This window comes from Physcomitrium patens, chromosome 2 (genome assembly GCF_059467195.1).
Source record: "Physcomitrium patens ecotype Gransden chromosome 2, ASM5946719v1, whole genome shotgun sequence".
Taxonomy (NCBI): domain Eukaryota; kingdom Viridiplantae; phylum Streptophyta; class Bryopsida; order Funariales; family Funariaceae; genus Physcomitrium; species Physcomitrium patens.
This window is the reverse complement of record NC_143411.1, coordinates 9,129,258-9,154,334: the sequence shown is the minus strand read 5'-3', so window position 1 is coordinate 9,154,334 and position 25,077 is coordinate 9,129,258. Positions and strand designations below refer to the sequence as shown.

General features: G+C 27.2%; 1 protein-coding gene across 2 annotated transcripts; it reads left to right on the top strand.

Moving 5' to 3' along the window:
• The first annotated feature begins 3,717 nt into the window (after positions 1-3,717).
• LOC112294891 (uncharacterized) lies at positions 3,718-5,673 on the top strand. Of its 2 annotated transcripts, XM_073540216.2 has the most exons (5): positions 3,718-3,877; positions 4,156-4,244; positions 4,468-4,543; positions 4,856-4,914; positions 5,052-5,673. In XM_073540216.2, exons 4-5 carry the CDS (start codon positions 4,901-4,903, stop codon positions 5,404-5,406), a joined length of 369 nt encoding a protein of 122 aa, XP_073396317.1. In that variant the 5' UTR covers positions 3,718-3,877; positions 4,156-4,244; positions 4,468-4,543; positions 4,856-4,900; the 3' UTR covers positions 5,407-5,673. The 2 variants fall into 2 exon arrangements, with proteins under 2 accessions (XP_073396317.1, XP_024401642.1); XM_024545874.2 differs by lacking the exon at positions 4,156-4,244.
• Positions 5,674-25,077: the final 19,404 nt, after the last annotated feature.

Here is a 25,077-nt window from a genome sequence, read left to right as displayed (position 1 = left end):
GTTTGCACAATGAGATATATTTTGTAAAATTTTATAAAAAATAAATAAATAATATTTTAGCCTTTGTTATTAAATCATAGACAAGCACATATATAATTTTAAATATAAATAAGTATTATAAAAATGAATATTTTTATTAATATGGAATTATTTAGTTGCATTGAAAATTAAAAATGTAAGATGGTACACCATAAATTGTATTTTCTAAAATAAAAGAAAAAATTAAAAGAATATTATACTTCAAGCAATTATACATTGATACTTATATCCTGAAAACCATTGTAGTTAGGTATTAAAAGCATAATAAATACTATTAAATTTAATTTCAAAGTTCTTACACATATTTAGAAAAAAAAAATTATTATAGACTCTAGATAATAAACAAAACCACATCAATAGCTATGAAATCAGCCATTGGTTTGTTGAAAATTTTATATGCATTAGATAATAACTATAAGAATCTTTACAATATAAAATACAAACTTATTCAACCAAATTTTGTTTTATGAATATATATATATATATATATATATATATATACTCAAATAGAAAATTTTTGAGTTTATGACACATTAATAAAGAAGATTTAGTATATTAATTTTAGTATTAATAAAAAATAAAAAATAGATAAAAAAATAGTTAAAATTAAACTAAATAAATAAAAAGAAGTGATGGAATTATAGAAGAAGAAAATAGTATCCACAAGCATAATGATTAAGTCTAAGAAAAATACTAGGATTAATGCAAAATAAGATCTATAAAGGTTAATAAGATAAGAAATTACATCAACAAGTAAATTAATACTATTAATAGAAATAATAATATGATAGAATTTGAAGGCATTAATCTTATTAGTATAGTAATAGGACTCCTTTACTCTCTTTAAGTTTTTTAAATAAACAAAGAAGTAAAAGAAAAGTTGGGTTTTTTTTTTTTTTTTTTTTAAATCACAATAACAATAAAATAATAAATATGTGTGCATAATAATCCAGAAGATAAAGATAGACAACAAAATAAATTAAGAAATAGAAACAAAAAGAAAATTTCTTGGCTCTTGTGTACGGTTAAAGAAAATAATAGAACTTAAATCCAAGAGCTTTTTTGTCAAAATTTTCTTTAAAGATGTGAATCTTATGAAGATTATAACTAGGAAGTAAATGGTCTAATTTTAGATTGAATTTCATATTAGATCTTATTGATATAAAGAAGACAATTATTAATAATAAAAAATCAAAGAAGCAAAATTCAACGTTTTCTTATTAAATTTAAGTAGGAGATTCTTCACAAAGTTTTCCAAGAAGTTATTAGAAAAAATACCAAGAGTCATATTTATTTTTTAAAAAGAATTATGTAAATATAAAGCATATTTTAAAAATTTCAAATCCATTAAATATCTACTTAGAAAATATTTTTATTTTATAAATACCAAAAACATGTTGAATTGATTATTATTAATTATTTAATAATAAATTCTTAAACTCTTTTCTAAATATTTATTTCATAATCTTATTGAATTAGTTCTATTAAAGATTATATTATTCAATAAAAAATATTTAAAGAAAGAAGAAATGAAAAAAGAAAAAAAAAAAGAAAAAAAAGAAAAAAAGAAAACAAAATAACAAACAAACAACAATAAACAATAACAATAATAAATAAATTTGGTCTCTAACAAGTTATTATTGAGGTGTTGAAGACTTTTTAGGATTTTTTTAGGATCATGGTTTAGGATTTGACTTTGCTAGATATAAGGTAGCTGTGATTTATTAGAATGTTCTTTGGATTAGAATTTAGAATTAGATTTTTTAAAAAATAGAAAAATTACACTTTTTTAAGAAAATCTCAAAATTAATATTTGTTATGAATTAAGCTCAGGATTTAGAAATTTCTTAAGTTTGAAATTAGATTTGATCAAGTGTTGGACGTAAAATGGTTTTTAGATTTTTTTAAATACTGGATGTAAATCCTTTATTAAATTTATGGCTGACATTTTAATTTTAAAAATATAGAAAATAATTGTCTTGAGATTTAAAAGACAAAAATATTAAAAATAACTAATAGTAATAATTTATATGCAATTATATTTACAATCCACAAAGTGATACTTGGAAATTTTCTTTTAAAGTCAAATAATACCATAGATATGTGTTAATTCTATTTTGTAGATTTATAAAGACTAACTTATAAAAGATTATAAATAAAATTTTATTTGTATACTTTGATTACTTTAATAAATATATATAAAAATGTGTTTATATATATATATATATATATATATATATTACTTGATCAAAGGTATATTATTAAGAGAACCACCAAGTATACATTCTATTTTTATAGTATAAACACCTCTTTTTTATTGCGTAAATACTTTATAAGCCACATCTATACTACTGCTACAAGTTTTTCATCAAGCTTGGTACTAATGAGTGTGAAAGATATTAAAACATCAACATAAAAACAACAACCTACAAGACAAGAATATCAACAATACAAAAACTAATCAAATTAAACTAAACAAATAGTAAAAAGGAGGAGCCTACCTAGTAGAATTGTTATGTTGGTACTCCTTTTTATTTGTTTGAATTGCTTAGCCTCTATATCACCAATGTTCATGTATTGTATGTTGTTGTTTTTATACTTTTTAGTGCCATTAATGTCCAACATGTAGAGAAACTTTGTAGCAATGGTGTATTGTTGGTGTGATAGGAAAAGTGTCAATACAATAAAAGAGGTGTGTCTACTTAATGGTTTCTATCATTAAATTAAAAAAATAAATTATTTTTTATCAATTAATTAGAAGAATCATAAAAAATTAGTCCTATTTGTTCATTTGATTATATATATATATATATATATATATATATACAAATATATTTGTTTCAATCTATATGGTGGCATAATTAGTGGTGAATAGAATATGATCAAATATAATACATGGAGTACATACAAAATAATCTACAGAGTAAAATTCAATTTCTAGGATGAATTTCTTAGTAACACAAGTATAAATTTGAATACTACCAATTAGATAACAAACTCATACATTAACTAATGTCTTCATTACGAAAAAAAAAAAAAATCAAATGTTCTTAGGCAATAGCACACAAAGAATGATTTTTTAAAGTGCAACATCCAAGAAACAAATTCCACTTGCACTATCTTTTAAATTTTTTTTAATCTTTTTTTTTTAATATTAGGTAGAAATATATTGATCTGAAGATAAGCTACAGCAAGGTGGATCTTACATCGTTGAATGTTAAACAAGCTAACATTTCAAAGGATATCCTAAATTTATTAGTACCCATGTTATCTAACTGAAAGGCACGACATCACATGATAATCAACACACATTGGTACAAAAATTTAAGTGTAGAAGAACAATAATCAACACACATGGGTGGAAAAATTTGGGGTAGAAGAGCAAGAGAACATTGGATAAGGGTTCTAATTAGGGTTTGAATTAGGATTAAGAAACGGAAGGGTGAAGAGTGTGGTCGGGCCCACAAACGGGTTGCGGTGTCGAGGCGTTGGCGACGGCGATGGCCCCGATGACGACGACGACGACGACGATGACGATGATGCGGAAACGGAGTTGACTGGCGGAATTCGGATGAGACCAGACATGTAGACAGTGCTCTGGGTGCGGATTCCCTGCGAAGCTGGGCGGCTACCGTAGATTGCTACCTTCGGTTTTCTGATGCCTTTGTGTCAGTCGCCTTCAGCCTCTGCTGCGCTGCTGCGAGAGCAAGACCGTGCTTGCGCATCCTGGCCCCAAGAATTTTGCAGGTGAAACCCATGCTGTGATTCTGGGGATCGTAACAAATGTGGTGATATTCAATTGGGAAACCATGTCTGGGCGGCCATTTACCATACTCAGGTACGGATTTGCACACCTCCTCAACGGGAACTCGACGAAACCAGCAATAGTTTTTTCTCCCTTGCTGGATGCAATTATTCTACTGGCCGGTGGCATAATGTTGTTGTTGCCATTCGATGCGCGCGTGTTCCTTTCGTGATAGGTTGTCTTGTTACGGCACTTGTGTCACTCTTTGTCTCGTTAGCGAATTCCTGCTGGAGTAGCAATTTCTGCCGAAGCCCCGACTAGGGTTATTCAGCCTCCTGGATTTCCTTCTGACTGGTGATGGCATAATCCAGAATTGTTAGGAGCTTGCCTTTTTTTCAACGAGAAGTTAGTTTGCTGTTACATCGAGTGAATCTGGATTTGTTCATTTCAGTGCTTCAAGGCGAGTAATCCGACTTCACCATAAAGCATGGATTGCTTGCAGTAACTTTTTTTCGATTCGCAGTAGGTCTTCAGTAGCAGGGAAATTCGCGCAAGTTTTCTTTGCACTATGCAGCTGAATTATTCGACTGTTCAAATGAAGAACCAAGTCATTCTCTGCAGCACTATTTCTTTGTAATGGTGACCAGGGTTTGTGGTTTGAGATGTGGGTTTTGTGGATGCAGAATTCCATTTCTAGATGCTAGTCGATGTCGGTGACTGTTTGGGCTGAAGCTTAACTCCGAGCAAGTCTATACTCAGGTGAGACAGTACCTTCGTGATTAATAGCATGTTAAGTATGCGTTCGTGATCGCTAATAACATCAATATGTTGCTTCTTACAAAGTAGATTGAACTGTTTGTCGTGTTTGGTTGTTTTATTATTTTCGCAATCCACGATATAGTTGGAATTCGTTTTTGTAAACACTATGGGGACATGCCAAGCTTTGAACGACTTCTTACACTATTTTTGCGGCGCTCACAGTGTTGTTTCCATATGCGCATCTGATTAAGTTTCAGAATTTTGTTGTCTGCTCTAATCCTCAACTAAAGCGTTCTTTTTATGTATGTCCAGGGCCATATTCAGGTGATCCTTTTTGAGAACGGGCATTATTCAAGAATGGCAATTTATTAGTCAGTATCTCACCTGCTCTTCTTCCACTCTTTTTTTTCTTCTCTTGCTTACAGTTTGACATACCATACCAGAATCTGCAAAGCTGAATACCTCAAAACATGTTCTGACCCCTCTGCTGGCTCTTGTGACTTGGCAGCTGCAGAGGATGCAACCGATGTCTAAACCTTAGCGACGAGTTCCTGTATCCACCGAAGACATACTTCGAAGCCGGCAACAAAGGCACAGTGTCCTTCTCGGCAGTGGATAAGACCGACTTCCGCCAAAAGGAGCAGAACAAATGCTTCCCATTCTTTGAGACTTTGGATTACTGGGGCTTTCGAAGACGGCGCACAAAGCTGACTTGCGGAGCATGTGGGAAGCACTTGGGTTATATCTACTACGACGTGCCTGCTGAGCCTGAAATCGGTCAGGGCGGATTTGGGCACTCTCAAATGGTTCCTCGCCATCCGCGTTACCGCATGAAGCGAGAAGCCATTCGGATTTCTGGTTAATGTGGCTTTGCATGTGTTTTAAGCTCACGTTTTCACCCAGTTAGTTGTAATTATCATAACCATTCTTTCTGAATGCGTGATGTATGCTGTTCTGTTATCTTAAACTAGATTAGTATCAGAAAATTTGCCCCTAGCCTGTATGTACAAGCCAGCTGATAGCTTTGCTTATTCTTGTTAAGCGTGCATATTCGAAACCTTCTTTGAATCTTGTATCCTTGGATATTTTGTAAGTTCAATCTTTTGGGTGCGTTGAGGTTTTTTCACTGATATTAGTGTCGACTCAACTCAAACTGAGAAAAAGGATGGACCAAATAAATATGTTAAGAGACTTAAAACAATAAAGTCTTTCAATAGTAGATCAAATAGAACAAGTGAGTCCTCAGTTTTGAAAAAAATTGAAGGTCAATTTTTATGACTTGAAATTATCACTATATTGTAAATTAAATATCCACATTACATTTTATCTTCATTACATTCATTTAATAAATTTACTATCACAAACAATGCTTACATCACTTCATTGCTGGATATGCTTTGATTTTAACAAAACTATTTGTATTTAAATATATGAAATTACCTCAAAATCATGAATAAACATGACTGGTAATGAAATATGTATATCAAGATTAAACAATAGTAGCAAAAAATAAGTATATTTAAAATCTCAAAACACTTGAATAGCAATGTTGCAATTTAAGAAAATTCCCAAGTTACAACATAAGCAAGTTGAAAATAGATACCAGTATAGACGATTATTTATTTTTATTTTTCTTTTTCTTTTTTATTTATTTTTAATCGAAAACAATCAATTTTTTTTTTTTTTTTTTTTTTTTGTTATATATATATATATATATATATATATATGTGTGTGTGTGTGTGTGTGTGTGTGTGTGTTGATAGTATCATTCAAACACTCACATTTAAAACTCATAAATTATTTTGTTCATGAGTTGAAAGTATACAATAAATCCATAATCAATTTTTTCTATTTTGTATTTTCAAATAATATAAATTTAATTTATTTAATTTTCTAATAAAATTTTCTAAAAGTTTTTTTTTTTTTTTTTTTTTTTTTTTTTCTCTCCATAGGTTAGAACATCAACCAATTGTAGAGTACTCTATAAAAGTAGAAAAGCCAACAAATTATTTTTTTGATGTTTTTGATTGAATTTGGAAGTTACTTTCTCTTATTTATGAAATAATCCATTTTACTTTTATTTTTTTACGAAGAGATTTAATTTTAAATACTACTGATAGAAATATATTAAAATAATAAAATAAACCAATTATAAGATTCTAAAGAATATCAAAATATTTCTCAATCATGTTTCTATCAAAATTTTAATATTTATTACAAGACAAACTATCTATTTCCATGACCTTCTATACAAGGATGTTAGAACTATAGGCATTATTCTAAAATCTCTTTCCATCTAAAATGTTATTTATAAAGAGTTTATAATCCTTATCTTTGCTAAATTAAATAAGTAAATAATATTCTTTGCTATTATAGTAGTTTCAAATGTTTAAAAAAACCAAACAAATAAACTATATATATATATATATATATATATATATATATATATATATATATATATATATATATATATATAATGTAAAATATGCATTAAAAAACTTATTTAAGTCCTTAAGTTTTTAATTTTTAATATTTTCTTGGTATTTATAAAACTTGTAATTACTAGTTTAATCTAAAGATACTTATTAAAATTCTTTTTGATAGTCTATTTTATTTGGTATTTGTCATACTTAGAAACAAAATAATATTATCTACTTGTATAGCTTTAATATTAGATTATAAATTATTCCTTAAAATTTTAATAAATAGTCTAAATTATATTCTTAAACTTATATTCTATTATTTTAAAAATACATCTAACTAAAAAAGAATCATATTAAATTATTTATTTAAAATAGCTTTTAATTTTTATAAAACATATATTATTTTCAAATCATAATTTCTATTATTTAGTCTTTTAAATTTAATTTTATACATCTATTCATCTTCTTCTTTTAACTTGGTCCAATTTATATTAGTGCCTTACAACTATTTTATATAAGAATCTAATTTGAATATTTTAAAAATGCATGTTTTATTGTTGATTTTTACAAATCTTAGGTACTTTTGCTTCTACTCTAAGAAGAAGTTGTCTTTGTTATCATTATTATAGTTTTTTCTAAACACTTTATTTTAATAAATTTAGAAAATTTTCTTATATCTATTTTTTCTTAAATAAAAATAAAATTATCTTTGTTTCATAGTATGCTTGATTTTTTGTTACATTTTGCACAACAATATTTTGAATTTTAACTATTTCAATTATAAATATGTTTTAGCAACATATTTTTTTGAAACAAGATTAGAATAAGACTTGATAAGTAATAGATAATTTACAATCTCTTACTACTTAAGTACTTTCAAGGTGATTGGTGTGTAGGTTTATATATTTATATATATATATATATATATATATATATATATATATACACATACACAAATATAAATCCATGTGGTTGGACACAAAAAAGCTATAACTATTTAATTTACTAAATCTAAAATCAAAAACTCTTAAATAAATTGAAAGCTTGTCTTCTTGTCTCTCCACCCTACCCTAAATATGATTTATTTTATTTTTTTTAATTTTTAGAATCTATGCAAATCAAAAAACAACACACTTCTAAATCAAATAAAATAAAATAACAACACATGTTTTTTATCCAAACAAAAATTAAATAAATCTATGTTTATATGTGAAAAAAAAAAGATATGATTTCGTAGAGGATTATGATTTATGTAAACCAAAAAATAATCTTAAAAATACAATGATTTATATTTAAAATTGAATTCAATATTTGTAGACTAAATTATCTTGTATTATTAGATTATTTAATAAATAAGTAACTTTTAAATAAATTACTCAATTTATGTTTGAAATCATTGTATTATTTTGAGAAAAATAATCTCCAATTCCTATATGAACAAAATAAGCAATAATATGATCACTCTCCTATATCAAAAGTAGTCAAAGAAGTGAAGTTATATATTTCATTTGGCAATATTATTAAGCTTGAACACTTGTTTATTTTTAAGGTAGTTAAAGATGAAAGATTGTCTAATTCATTTGGCAATGATGTTAAACTAGAGCATCTTTTTGTATATAAATTATTCAAAGATGTGATGTTGCTAAATTCATTTTGCAATAATACTAAGTTTGAGGACTCACTTATATCAGAGGTAGTCAAAGATATGAGATTGCCCAATTCATTTGGCAATAATATCAAGCTTGAGAACTTCTTTATATCAAAGGTAGTCAAAGATGTAAGGTTGCTTCATTTATTTAGCAATGATGCTAAGTTTACACACTAGCTTATTTTTAACATAATCTAAGGGTGATATTGCCAAATTCATTTAGCGATGATATCAACCTTAAGAACGAACTCTTATTTAATGAAGTCAAAGATACAAGGTTACCTAATTTATTTGGCAATAATGACAAGCTTTTGCATGCACTACTATCAAAGGTAGTCAAATTTGCAAGGTTGTGTAATTTGTTGGGTAATGATATAAAGCTTTTGTATTTAACTTAGATTACAAGTGGTCAAAGATGTGAGGTTGCATAATTTATTTGGCAATGATGTCAAGCTTAAGTATTGAAGCTAATCAAAGATGTAAAGTTTTTTAATAAATAATTCTTGTCATTCTTAAGCTAATCAAAGATGAGAGGTTGTTTAATTTATTTAGTAATATTGTTAAGCTTGAGCACTTACTTCTATTCAAAGTAGTGAAAGATGTGATATTGCCTAAATTATTTAGCATTAATGTAAGCTTTTGTGCTTACTTATATCAAAGGTAATGAAAGATATAAGATTTTAATTTTATAAAAAAAACTAATTTCAAGCTTTTTCTTTGATTTATATCAAAGGTAATTAAAGTTGTAAAATTGTCTAATTTGATTAACAATCATATCAAGCTCTTATATTTATTTACAAAAAATATAGTTAAAGAAGTAAAGTTGTATAATTTATTTGTCAATGATGTTAAGCATCAATACCTTTTATGTTAAAAGAAGTAAAAGACAAGAAATTTTTGAATTCATTTAAAAATGATATCAAGTTATTGCACTATTTATATCAAAGGTAATCAAAGATGTGAGGTTGTTTAATTTATTTGGCAATGTTTTCAAGCTTAAGAATTTGCTTATTTTAAAGTAATCAAAGATGTAAAGTTGACTAATCCATTTGAAAATAATGCCAAATTTGATCATCCTTCCATATTAAAGATAGTCAATTTCAATCTTTGACATACCAAAATCAATCATTTTTAGACTAGAATGTCAAACTATCTTATTCATAATCTTTATTTCTATAATATTAATCAAAATATTATTAAGCTTTGTATCACAATGTATTAAATACATATCATAAAAATAACATATTTATTTTTTAATTTGATGCATAATAATAAAAATAAAAATATTTTTTTTCTTAATATATTATTCTATTTTTTTTTGTTTTTTTTGTATCAATTTTATTTTTATGTATAAATATTGAAGAACAAGCACTTTGAAGTCACAACACTTAGCATCAACAAGGTTGCACACAAAAAGGAGTATGGAGTCAGATAACTCTTACTTCATACACTTGTTACTTATAGGTGGTAGTTGCCAACCAACAAGGCAACTTCTATCAATGTTACATCTATTTCTACTTCTTCCAACTAAACCTTAGGTTCTTTCTTAATCTGGCCACCACCTACAAACCCTAACTGCCACCTACAAATCTTAGAAGCCACCATAGTAACTTCTTTATATTCTTTGCTGCCTTTTGACTACTAGCAACTTATCTAAGGTAATACCTTTTACTAAGTGACTTACTTCAACTTTCCCACTTTGCGATTGGTCAAAGGGCTTTCAATCCTAATGCCTTTGTCAACATGTGGTGTTTATTCTTTACTAATGCCTTTGTCAACAAATTAGCAAGCATGTCTTTCGTTGCATAATACTTCACATCAATCACTCCCATTTCAATCTTCTTTTTTATGAAGTGATGTTGAATGTCAATATGTTTTGTCCTTGAATGATGCTTGGGATTCTTTGCAAATGCAAGACATCCTTGATTGTCACATTTTATTGGAGTTGCTTCCATTTGCACATCTCCAATGTCCTCCAAAAGTTGTCTTAGCCATATTACTTCTATTACACCATGGCTTGCTGCCATGTACTCTGCCTCCATTATTGACCTTGCAATTATTGGTTGTCTCTTGCAGTTCCATGATATAGCTCCTACTCTAACAAAAAATACATATCCCATTGTTGATCTTCTATCATTTGCATTTCCAACCCAATCTGCATCATAATAACCATGCAAAGTAATGTTATAACCTCCAAAATAGAATTTGAAGTTTAAAGTGCCTTTTAAGTACCTCATGATCCTTTTGATGGTTGTCTAATAGATTGGTCCAGCCTTTGACATGTGTTGGCTCACAACATTGCAAGATCCACCCTTGTGCCAACCATTGCATATATTAGTGAATCCACTGCTACTTTGTATGGAATTCCTTGCATTTGACCTTCAACTTTAGCAAATTCTTCATCCGTGAGCTTCATCAACTTCAAATTGGCTTCCAAAGGTGTTCTAATAGGCTTACATTCCTCAATGTTGAATCGTTTCAACACCTCTTCAATGTAGTTGCTTTGGTTCATTGTAATGGTCTTCTTAGTACGATCTCTTAAAAACTCCACTCCTAAACAATAGTGAAGCTCTTCCAAATCACTCATCTTATACTCTCTTTCTAACTTTGTCTTCAACTAATCCATCATCTTCATAGTATTGGTTAAGATAATTAGATCATCAATATATAAGATGACAATCAATATGAACTCATTTGATTGCATCACATACAAGGAATGATCAGCCTCAATCCTTATAAATCCTTCAGTTACAAAGAATGTATCAATGCATTGGTACCATACCCTTGGAGATTGCTTTAGTCCATACAAAGATTTTTTCAACTTACAAATAATATGCTGATTGTCTTCTTGTACAAAACCTTGAGTTTGATCGATATACATGTCTTCTTTCAAACTTCCTTTCAAGAATGCCATCTTTACATCTATTTAATGCATCTCCAAATCCGTTGCTGCCTCAATTGCCACAATGGTTCTAATGGTGGTGAATTTGGCCATAAGGGAAAATGTTTCATTGAAATCAACTCCAGCAACTTGTGAATATCCTTTGGCAACCAATCCAGCCTTGTATCTCACAATATTGCCTATTGCATCTTTTTTGGTTCTAAACACCCACTTATAATCAATTAAAGATTGATTTTATTGAAGTTGAGTCAATTTCCATGTTATATTATCTATGAGTGATTTGTATTCTTCTTCCATAGCATTCTCCTACTTCATAGCATCCGCGGACTTTAATGCATCACAAAAACTCAATGGATCAGCAAGAAGAGCAATATTAACATGTTTTTCACTTACTTGAAGAAAAATATGGTCCTTCTATTATTCACCAAGTGGTTTTCTTTCTCTCAAAGGATATCTTCTTTCATTTGGAGAGGCTTCATCTTCTTGCACTTCATACTCTCTTCCAAGCTTCTTCTTCTTTAAAGCTTGTCTTTTCTCACTTAAAGATTGATATTCCTCATCATCATCATTATTATCGATATCTTTATTGTATTCATTACTAGTTCTAACAATTGAAGGCATATTATGGTCTACTTTCTTTGGTACTTCACCTTGATTTGCATTTTTTTTATCTTCATTGTTACCATCATCTTCTTCTTCTTTCTTTGCTAAAATTGATGATGTGTCCACAAACACACCATTATTTCAACTTGGATACATCTTCAAGTGCTCAAAAGCACTCTTATGTTCCAAAAACTCAACATCATGATTTTTGATGATCTTCTTGGTTTCTAAACACATAAGCCTGTATGCCTTTGTACCTTCACAATATTCAACAAATACATATTTTGTACTCTTTGCATCAAGTTTGGACTTCATGCAATCTGGAATCTTTGCATAAGCAATATATCCAAAGATTCTCATGTATGAAATACAAGATTTCTTGCCAATTCAAGCTTCTTGTGGAGTCATTGATGTGAGTGCACTTACAAGGCATCTATTCTTTGTATACACTGAAATAATTACGGCTTCAGCCCAATACTCATGCCTAAGGTGTTGTGCATGAAGCATAATCCTTGCCATCTCCACAATGGTGCGATTTGTTCTTTCAGCAACTCCATTTTATTGTGGAGTGTAAGGAGTAGAGGTTTGTCTTGCAATACTTTGAATCTTTAAGAATTCATCAAAATGATTTGACATGTATTCACATCCATTGTTTGTGCATAATACTTTGATCTTGCACTCGCATTGTTTCTCTATAAGACCTTTAAACTACTTAAACCTTGAAAAACACTCACTCTTAGCTTTAATGATGTAAATCCACATTTTTCTTGAAAAATCATCAATGAATGTGACAAAATACCTTGCTCCTCCAATTGATGGTGTCTTCATTGGTCTACAAATATCAGAATGGATAATCTCCAATAATTTGGTTGCATGTGTTGCAACTCCATTTGGAAATGAACTCTTTTGTTTTTTGCCTTGTATACAACCTTTACATGCAAGTGTCATGGCATTGTGGCTGAAATGACAAAGATCCAAGCCACTTACCATGGATTGAAGCTCCTTCATGCATTTGGAATTTAAATGACTAAGTCGTTGATGCAAGATTCGAAGCTTGTCTTGGTCTTGTGAAAAATCAGCAAATACAGCCACTTCAACTCCATTCACCTTCTTACAATTGATGAATTAGAGATTTCCATCTCTAAAGCCTTTGGCAACATGTTGTCTATCCATTGTCTTCACAAAGCATCCATTCATGTCAAATTGAACCTTACAACTATATGATATAAGTTTGCTCACCGAAAAGAGCTTCTTTTTCATCTTTGGCACATGTAAGACTTCTTTTAATCTGATCCTCTTGATTAGGTCCTTTACAATGATTTCTACAACAATTGAGCCAATTCCAATGGCTTATACCATGCCATTGTCTCTCAACCAAACTTTGGTTACTAGAATTTCTTCATAAGTGTCAAATGAACACTTATATGATATCATGTGCTTAGTAGCATGTGAATCTATAATCCACTTAGACATCACAATCATAGAGGCTCTTTCACTTGCCATGAAAGCATAGTCATCTTCACCAAAGTTATCACAAGCATTGTTTGCATTCTCTTTATCTCCTTTCTTAGCTTTGTAGCAATTCCTAGCAAAGTGACCTAATTTTCCACAAATATAGTAATTTTTCATGTTGCTCTTTGAACTATCATGTTGGTGAGAATAACTACCTTTGCCTTATCTTGATAATAGAGCCAAATCTTCACTTTGATTTTTTTTTTTTTTTTTTTTTTTTTTTTTTTTTTTCTTGGTTACTTCATTGGCAATTTTTGATGTGACATAGTTCATAGTAAGCTCCTTCATGTTGATGAAATCCAATGCCACAATGAAGTAGTTTTAGGAGTCAGGAAGGTTCATGAGTAATGTCAACACAATTTTTCTATCATCAACTGGTGTGTCAACAACTACTAGTTGATTTGCAAGTGCTTTTTTCTTGTTGACATGAACCATGAGGTCATCTCTTTCTTCCATCTTTATTGTTAAGAACTTCCTTCTTTTTTATAGAATGTTGGCAAGGTTTCTACTCTTATAGATGTTACAAAGAGTCTTTCATGCTTCCATTGGTCGAGTGCAAGCAATTACATGTGAAAAGTTGGCATCATCAAGATTTGTTGCAATCATGCCAAAAGCCTTCCTTTCACGTCATTTGTACTCTTCCTTCACCTTCACATAAGCATCATCACTTGGAGGGTCTTCACTTTCATCAACAATGTCCCAAAGATCAAATGAAGCCAACAAGAGCTCTATTTTTTTCTTCCAATGGTAGAAATTATCATTCCTAAACTTCTCAATTACTCTCAAACCTTCACCTTCATTTACAGCCATGTCTAAAAAAAAGGTGTATCAAAGAAAATCAAGAAAAGAGAAGAATGAACTCTAAAAATCAAGAAGAAGATGTTACTGCCTTAGAAACCTAGAATGCCCTTTTAATGTTTACACTCTTCAATCACTCTCAACTTTACTTATAAGACTTTTCATAAGTCTCACAACCTCTTGAATAAGCTTTGCCTCTCTTTAATCACCTCTCTTCTTTCACAAAACACTTCTAACCTCACAAAGCACCTCTTATCACAATAAGTGGATTTTTTAAGGAGATTAATACATAAAAGCACAAAGTTAGAGCACCAATGATGAAACTTAGAAAGGAAATAGAACATAAGTGCCTTTAAACATCAATCTAAGGTATCTAATAACCTCCAAGATTATAAATATACTTAACAACAAGCAAGAGCATAACTACATCAACAACTAGATGCAAAAGGAGATTTAGAAGATATCAAACCCTAACATCAGCAACAACCATAAGATCTACTCTTAAAACCAACAAAGACTTCAAAGAACTTCAAAACTCAGAACTAAAGGTGTGTGGATCCATAACCTATTGAAGAACAAGCACTTTGAAGTTACAACACTTAGCATCAGCAAGGTTGCACACAAAAGGAGGTATGGAGTAAGATAACTCTTACTTCATACATTTGTTACTTATAGGTAGTGGTTGCCAACCAATAAGGCAACTTCCATCAACATTACATCTATTTCTACTTCTTTCAACTGAATCCTAGGTTCTTTCTTAACCTAGCCGCTACCTACAAACCCTAGTTGCCATCTACAAACCCTAGAAGCCACCATAGTAACTTCCTTATATTCTTTGTTGCCTTTTGACCACTAACAACTTACCTAAGGTAATACCTTTTACTAAATGACTTACTTCAATAATAAATAGATTTTTTTTCTTTTGTTAATTTTTAGATATGAATCAATTCTTTCTAATAGAAGTAATCATTAGATTATTATATATTACTTTAAAATATTTGCTTTTAAATATATTATAAACTTTTTAATAAAATAACTTTATCAATTCTAAAAGAAATGTCATGATGACTTTGTTGTAAGTATCCTAACTTCACCCTATCACCGCACATTCTTCATTACAGGTCAAATTTATGATTTTTATATATTATTTATTTTATATTCTCTTATAAACCTTAATAAATCAAACATAAGCTTTTATATCATTCATATTATATATTTTATCTTAAAAATATACCTTTAATTCTAAATAATCTTAAAAAAAATACTTTATATTTGTATATATTCTAATTATATTATTTTAATTCAAAAAAATAATATAAAAATTATAATTATTATATATTTAAGCTTTTTTCTAATTCATCCAGCCTCAATAATTACAAAGTAATAACCTTATATCCTATCAAACCATGAATAAATCCTAGCACTAATAACCTCAATTATTTCAATATTCAAGCCTCAACAACCTTTATCTTGTGATAAGACTTTTTTAGACAAATTTAGCAAAATATAAATTCACAAGAATACAAAAATGTAGTTCCAAGAACCACTTCTCTAAAGTTATATGATGTACATTACCTAAGTGAATAACCAATCATCACTTGATTTTTTTGATTTTTTTGATTTTTATCTTCATTCCTATTTCAATGAGTATAAGCTTTCTAAGAATATAACATCAATTAATATCTCTCTTTTTAAAAAAATCCCACAATTCATTAATCCAACAAACTATTCAATTTTTTTATAGAATTAATAACTTGCATTATTTTTAGTTTATATTTTACTAATGCTTATTTATATTTTACTAATGCTTATTTATATTTTACTAATGCTTATTTATATTTTATAAATATAATCAAAATATCAACATAATTTTTAGAAATTACTCAATCAAAATTTATCACAGTAATAAATTAAAATTCTAAAATTGATAATACAATTGAGCTTAATAATTATAATTCTTAGTATTTTTCACCAAATTGTCTTTAAATTCTTACTTCACTACAATCCTTTTAATATATTGATGTAGTTATTATTTTTAATTGAAATAAAATAAATATAAAAAATTCAAGAAAATTTAATAAAAGATGAGTAAATAAAACCTTAAATCTAAATCAATTCTTTATATCAACTTAGACTTATGTATAAAATTCATTGATTCTACTTGTTTATGGCAATTTTTTTTAATTTTTCTATATTCTAATATTTAATATTAGTTTATTTTTGTTATTCAATCAACAAAAATAGTATGTCATTTTTCTTCTTCAAGTAAATAAAGAAGAGAATTGTTACCACAAAAATTGGATAAAAATAAAAATAAAAAAAATCATTCATTGAATTGCTCAATGAATATAGGGCTCAATGTCCATTTGATTGAATAGACGTAGAATTGGCACTTTTGTAGTTTTTTTTTTATTTTATTTTTTTTCTTCTTCATTATCATCTTGATTCTTGGAGATTTTATTCTAATGCTAAATTTGATAGTTAATTCAAAATATAAATGACATTCCAAAGCTTTTTTTTTATGATTGTTCAAATATTGATTTCTACTATTTATTTTATATTTTTTTTATGCATTGTACTAACAATTTTGTTCAATTTTAATAATTCTAACATCCTCCTTGAAATTAAATAAATAAAATAGAGTTACAGACATAATATAGAAAGATTTATTTTTTCTTTTGATTCCAATTCATATCTTTGGTTTTTTTTTTTTTTTTTTTTTTTTTATAGTTTTGAAAGAAATGACTTTTGAAAAAATGACAGATCGATTGAGGAGCAATCAAAGGAATTTGTTATAGACAGAACATCTATTGCTTTAAAGTTTCTAAAGAGAAGTTTAGTATTTTGAAGTATAGCCAAGAATGGCTTGTCTTCTCAAAGTAGAAAAACGTATTTTGTGGCAATGGGATCTTGTCTTGGAATATATCATAACGTGCATTGATGCAACTTAATAAGTAGAGGATTATTTGAGGCATATCTATAAGTTGTTTAAAATTTTGGCTAAAAATAAATAAATAAATAAATATTTTAATTAGTTTCAAACAAGGTTATGAAAATGAATGCCAAATTTTATCAAAAAAGTTTCTATTTTTTTTTAAGACATTTGTTCCATTCCAAGTTTGTGTCTTACATAATCTCATTTATCTAATAATTTAATGAGAATGTTGACTATTTAATTGGATGAACTTACATAGAAAATTTTGATATTGTCTTTAATTACTCTTTTTTGAATGTAATGGTGGTGAATCTCTATATGTTTACATCAAGCATAAAATATTTAATTCTTTGCCAACTTAATGGCATTGATATTGTTACATTTCAAATATATATTGAGTTTTGTAGATAATGAAGTATCTTTTGTATTTATCATTTTTTTCTTATTTAAGCAGATTATTAGGATATTTTTTTGTTGTGAGTTGGTTAAATTGTAGCTAATGTAGTATGCATATGATATGAGCAATTTCTTTTGCGCCCTCTACTAATACTCTATATTCAGCTTTTGTTGTTGAAAAAAATACAATGGATTTTTTTTGGCCTATGATATGACTCTACTTGCAAAGAAGAAGCAAAATCTTCTAGTGGTTTCTTAAAAATCTTTACAAAATATTTAATTAATAATAATAAAGCTTTAGAATTTTTAAATAGATTCATTCTTTGAGTATCTATTGAGGTGTCAAATAAAGCCCTTTTTGTAAAGAATGCTAAAGTTTGAAGTAGCTTAAAGATACCAAAGAATGTGTTTAACAACCAACCAATAGGCGTCTTGAAGTTTAGACATAAACCTGCTTACAAAGTTGAATGAATTTGATACATTAGAATGTATATTTATAAGGTAGAAGAATTGATTAATTATATGACAATATATAGATTGATAAAATTTGGGAGTATTAGAATTAATAATAAATAAGAGCCTCTTTGAAAGTAGAGGTTTTTATAGTTTGCAAACTAGCATATGAGCATTAGTTGAAATTTGAGTTACAAAGATGTTTTGGTAGATCATGATCCTTTGTTTCAAGAAGAGAAATTTGAAGCAAAGATATTGTTTGATTGGACTAAGGTCTTTTATTCCATATTGTAGGTAAAAGTAAGAATTGACTTTGTTTAATTTTTAAAAAAACACTCTTGGTAAGCAAAAGGTCATTAATATAGAAGACAATGATAATAATGGTAGTATCTTTTTTTAGAATAAAATTGTGATTATCTGATCTTCAATACCAATAATAAACTAAGAGGCATGAATTTATTTCTTTATACTATGCTAAAGAACCATGTTTTAGCTTGTAAATAACCATTTTAGACAGTACATTAGATGATTTTGTTTAATTATAGAAAAGCCTTGAAGTTAATGCATATAGATTTATTTTTGCAACTTATTGTTCAAAAAAGACTATAGTGACATCCAAATAGATAAAGATTTAGCCAAAACATGCAGCCAATAGAAATAATGGTGAGTAAGAGGAACCATTTGACTACAAAAGTAAAAAATTTAAAGTAATAAATGTTAAAATTCTGTTCATATTATTTTGTAATAATACAAGCTTTGAATTTGTTATAAAGTGAGTAAGTGATAGACTTAATACAAAGTATTTACTTATAATATAATATCTTTTTATCAACAAGAAGTTCTACAAGCTTTTAAGTATAATTTGTTTTATGGTTGTTTACTATGTGGAATATATGAGAATTTCTATGATATCAAAATTTTGTCTAATGTTTTAAGAAAAACTTTGGTGCATTTTAAAGGATCCTAAGAAGTTAGGTAGAGAAATTAGTCTTTATATCTATAAGGACTCAAGGATTTCTTTGAAGTTGTAAAAATAGAATTTGAATAAGTAGAACTAAAATAAAAGGTTTTAATCCTATAAAAGAAGCATGTATTCAAAAGATTTAAGCAAAGATAGTAAAGAAGACTTTGTTGGTGTTATATGTAGCTATGTGTAATAGTTCAAATTAAAGTTTGTTTACCAAAACATCCTATAAAATTAGAATCTTGTTTTGAAGAAGATTTAAATGTCTAAAAGTCTTTAATTAAATATCATAGCCTACCAAGATGCATGGAATAGATTTTTCCTTTAATTTTTGTCAATTTTATTTTGGAATATATATATATATTCTTAAAATCTAAGAACAAATCAACATGATTGTCATATTATAACATGATTAAAAAATAAAAGAAAAAAATGATTATATTATAAAAGAGCTTATTTGAATATATAGTAGTGAGGTATATTAGAAAATATGGATAAAAATTATAGAGGTGGTAAAAGAAATAAATTATATTTATGTTATCATTTTGTGAATCAAATCTTTTTTTAACTTTATAACACTATAACTTATTCAAAATAAATTAGATTAAAAATATATTTTATAAATATCTTTAAATAAAAATTAAAAATAGATTATAGCAAAAATTACCAATAAAAGACCTTAGAATGATACCATGCAAAGATTGGTTGTGAATTAGGGTCAAAACTAGACCTCAAGACACAAAAACATGCATTCACAATAAATATGGTTTTCTTTTGTTAATTGAAGAGTGGAATTAGAGAGTAGACTTGATAGAATTTCTTTGAGCATTGGTTTTAAGAAGATAAATTTATAAAAACTTTACAAAGTCAAGTTTTCTTTGGATGAGTTTGTTTTTTTGGACAAGCAAATGAAATTAGATTTTGGAATTTTTATGAATTTTGAAGAATATCTATGAGTGAAAATTTTCAGATTTGTAAAAATATTTATATTGAATATGTATTATAAATTTAAACTTAAATGAATAATTAAATCAAAGATCAATAAAACTTAAGTAGATTAGGATCTCAAAAATTAGGTATTTTGAGCACTAATGAGGATTTCTATGATTTTGAGTAGTTTGAAAATTAGATTGATATAATTTTTTGTGAGTTGATAGTTTAATTAGTTTTAAATATAAATAAGAATTATTAAAGAAATTAAATTATGCAAAAAAAAGCTATTAATGCTAAAAAAAAATTGACATCAAGGTTGAAGAGAGAAGAAGTCCAATATCCATACAAATTTGGAGTTTTTTTTCAAATCTATAAATAATATTTTTCTTAAGTTTTTTATGTGTATTTTTTAAATTGGTATAATTAATAATTTTAAATTTTAAAATTAATAAAAAATATTAAATTAATAATTAATAAGGTTTTTAATTTACAGTAGATGTTGATTAAGATTATTTAGTATTAGTTAGGTTTTGATTAGATTTCAATCAAAGTTGATTATAGTTTTTTAAGTTTCAACCAAATTTTAATTCAAATTTGATTAGAATTTATTTAAGATATCTTTAGTATTTTATTAATATTTATTTAATATTTAATAATAATTTATTAGTATTTTATTAATCTTTGGTTAGGATTTATTTAAGATTTGAAAAAAAAATTAAAAATTTTATGAATTTTTATTAAAAAAAAATAGATTTAATTGAGGTCTTTTTAAAATTTCTTTAGAATTTACTTAGGATTTTTTATGGTTTTTTATGATTTTTTTAGAGTTTCTTTAGAATGTCTTTAAAGTTTCTTTAAGATATCTTTATAATTAATTTAGATTTTTTAAGAATTTTTCTTGATTTTTATTTTTATAATTATTTTAGAATTAATTAGAATTTTTAAGTATTTTTTAGGTTTATTTCGAAATGATTAGAGTGTAATGAGATATTTCTAAAAAAATTTAAGATTGACAAGGTGTACTTAGCACAATTGGAAGTTTACTTATGTTATTGAAGATTGCTAAAAAGGCATTATTGAATGCCTTATGCATTGTTTCTAGATTGTAAATTCAACTTTAATGTAAGATCAAATCTTTCCACATCCAGATGCTTAATGTATTTTTAGGCTGATTTTATATAATATCACAATATAAGTTTGATTGTCAATGATAAAAATATTCATTAGGTATTAATAAATGAAGGATCTTAGAAACAGTTTAATTTTGTCAGTAATTTGATGCATAGATAATTTCCTTTCAAAGATAGGTAGATAATTATTGTTTGCAGCTATACACCTAGTAGTTTTGACTAAGGTTCTATTTTTTTCTTTTTCACTATGTTGTTTTGGTAGAAACTATAGGTATTAGTTGATTGTTAGTTTATTCGAAATTAAATTTTTTGTAGATAAATATTTACTTCTCCTATCAAAACATATGTATAATACTTTAGCCTTTAATTCAACATCAATGTGTTGCTTGATGTCTTAAAAGTTTTAGAAATTCATCTACATAATAGAATGAGAAAGACACTAAGAACGAAGTTGATAAAACAAAATCTAAGAAGAAGAATTTCAAATTTACAAGAGTAGGATTCTACTTGGAACATTTTCTTTACCAAAAAGAGAAAACCAAATATATCGAAAGTATGAAATGAAAATTTCTATTAGTGGCTCTACCTCCAAAAATCCCTGCAAAGAGTGTTGCCCCTTGATCCTACCCATTGACCACCCAATAGAGTTGCCATAGGAGGGATTTGTGCCCCCTCCCGTCTAATCTCCTTGCATTTGTTGCAAGTATGAATTCGGCTCCACACAATAACATATAGTAGTTGAGCATTTATAACATCTTATTTTAAAATTAAAATAGATAGAGGGATATTAAATAGAATTTTTTATAGAATTTTGGCTTTGAATAGCTTTTCTTTGGCACAAGAGTCATAGAATAAACAATTACTTGTAAAATTAGAAAGATAGGAGTATAAATTATTTTCACTCTAGAAGAAAGACATAGAATGTTAGCATGATCTATTTATCAATACCAAAGTAAGGCAAGATTAATTATTTTTGTTTGTAAAGATGTTAGTTCAAAATTATCTACAGTACATGCAAAAAGGTGGATGATGCATGTAGCATGTTGGGAGTTTAATTTATAGAAAAGATGAGATGGATCTCAGTTGATCCTAAGTATAGGCTTTATCAATGGTCAAACATAAAAACAACAATATTTACTTTATCATTTAATTTGTCTAGATAATAGATTGCTGTTGATAGTTAGAACATAATAAATATTAGAAACTTTTTGGATTGCTATTGTGATTTCATACTATCTATGTCTATTATGCCAAAGCTTATTTCCAAAGCCTACTTTGGAAGATTTTGTGTTGCCAAGTTGCAAACAGCTCTCACAGAGCTTGATGCAAGAAGAATTGATTAAATTTTTGTAATGATCTTGATGTGTGTAGGCCTTGAAATTGAGAAATGAAGGCATATTCATGGATTTGTGGAGCCTGTAGCAATGTAACTGTACAATGAAACTACCTTTAACTCCAACAAAAAAACAATAAAACTACCATTCAAAATCAAATGAATTTACTACAGCAACTACAAAACTCAATAATATGTATTAAATTTTTTTTTATTATGTCCTTTGGGTATAACTTCTGGGTATTGTAGCAATTTTGTGAGTTATATCTTATAATATTAGTATACAAAATACTTATGGATTTAAGATGAAGCAATTTGTAGGCTAAATGAAGAGCTTCAGCACATGTATAGTTTTCTTATAATATTATTGTCAAAAGAAATAGTCCCTACATTCTTAAAAAGATAGTTTTAAAATAGGTTTAAAATCAATAAACACTACATTCATAAGTTAGTGTGAAATATAAAAGCAAGCCTAAATAAGATATATTTTAAATAAAATAGTACAAAAAGGATAGTAATTCAAAAAGATTATATTTAGATTATATCAAAGAAACCTCAAAAAAATTAATTACAAGAAAATTCTTAATTATCTAAGAAGTTCAATTTTTAAAGTTAGTTAAAGATTTTAAATTTAAATTTTATGATTTATAGGTTGGAATTGTATAGGCACTTTTTTTTTTTACATCTTTATTTTTAATTATAACTTAATATACCTTCCTATTTTTAAGGTTTTAATAGTAAAAATACTTTGTTATACAATATCCTAGTTTGGAAGATGTAACTGCTTTGACTTTGATTTCAAGACTTTGACTTTTGGTATAAGAAGACTAAGAGTTTAAGAATTTAGAAGCTTACGATTTAAGGTTATATAGGTGTGCTCAAAAGTTTTGATATCTTTATTTTTTAATTTTAACTTAATCTGTTATGTATCTTATCAATGCATCTAAATTATTGGAATTATTAAAAATAAAGTTTTAATATTGTTTGGATATAAAAATATTAATATTAGAGAGTTTATTTGATGACCTAAGCATTTAATAGGATTTAGAAGGTTTTGTAAGTTAGAAGAGTTTGATTAAACCAAAAGTCATTAAATTAGAATCTTACTAAGTCTTAGATAGAATTACTTTATATGATTAAGTATATTTCTCTTAAATATGATAATTTGTATTTATTTATTAAAAGTAATATTTTATATGGTCTAATATTTATTTATATTACCTATTAAAATCTTATAAATGTTAGCTAATAGATAGAAGAAGCATGAAAAAGAAACTTCATGACTTTTTAGTAATTTATTTAGAAAACAAGATTATTTTAGTTAATTGAAATTAATTTTATTGCTATAAATTAGCACCAAGGTAAGATAAAAGCGACCTTAATTTTATATTAGCATCTTAAAAAATTATGAGACTTTTTAGGATTATTTTAGGATATTTTAAGAGTTTTTAGAGCATATATTTAAGACTTTGGTAAAAGTAATTTTACCACCTTCATGGGCCGTTATAAAGAATTGGAATAAGATTTAAAAGCTCATTAAGGCTCCTCAACTAATTGAGTGATTTTGAATACCATAGTAAAGTGAAAAATGCCAAAAGAAATATGTTTTACTTGTAAAAATAATAATAATTAACAACTAGTGTATTAGTTGTAAAAAGAAAGGTACAATATGTCTTATATGGATTGTAGCATCTTAAATGTAGATAGGAGGATAAGAATAAAGCCTCATGGCCCTTCTAGGACATCCTATACACCATTTGTGAGCCTTAGTGAAGCTCAAACTTATTTATCCTTAAGGTAAGATCTATTTATTTAATTTTTATTTTTTTATTTTCTATAGCAATAAAATTAATTTAAATTAACTAAAATTATAAAAGTTTATAATTTACTAAAAGTAACTTGAAATCACATTTTAAAAAAACCTTTATAAGCAATTGTTTCTTTTCTCTTTTATTTTTTATTAAGTAAAAAGTTTGTGAGCAAACTAAGACATGTTTATGGAGTATAAATTTATTTAACTATACTTCTTTCACTTGTTTTGAGTTTCTTCTTTCCTTATTCTTAACAATTGTACCTCTCACTTCATACCACCAATTGCGAACAATTCTTATGTGACTTCATCTTGTAATTTGAGTAGATGGGTGCATTTTATCTTCACACCTATTCTTGTATTTTTAGAACCTAGGATTCTAATGGTGTAAATAATGTCTAAAAGTTCTTATTTTGGAAGATACAACAACTTTGGCTTTGACTTTAGGATTTAAACTTCAGTCATATACAATATTTTGCAAGTTGTGAACTGACCATTGTCTATTATTTTCTATTCACTTAGTGATAACTAACCCACATGCAGAAAACCACGTTACTAATCCATATGCACAGTTAGTCAAATTTCTACTTCCACATCATTTGTTTTACAATTCTCTTACTTAATCCTTGTGCTTCATAGTCAAACAAGGTCCTCTAAGCTACATCATGCAACTGAAACAGATGTCCAGAAAGCC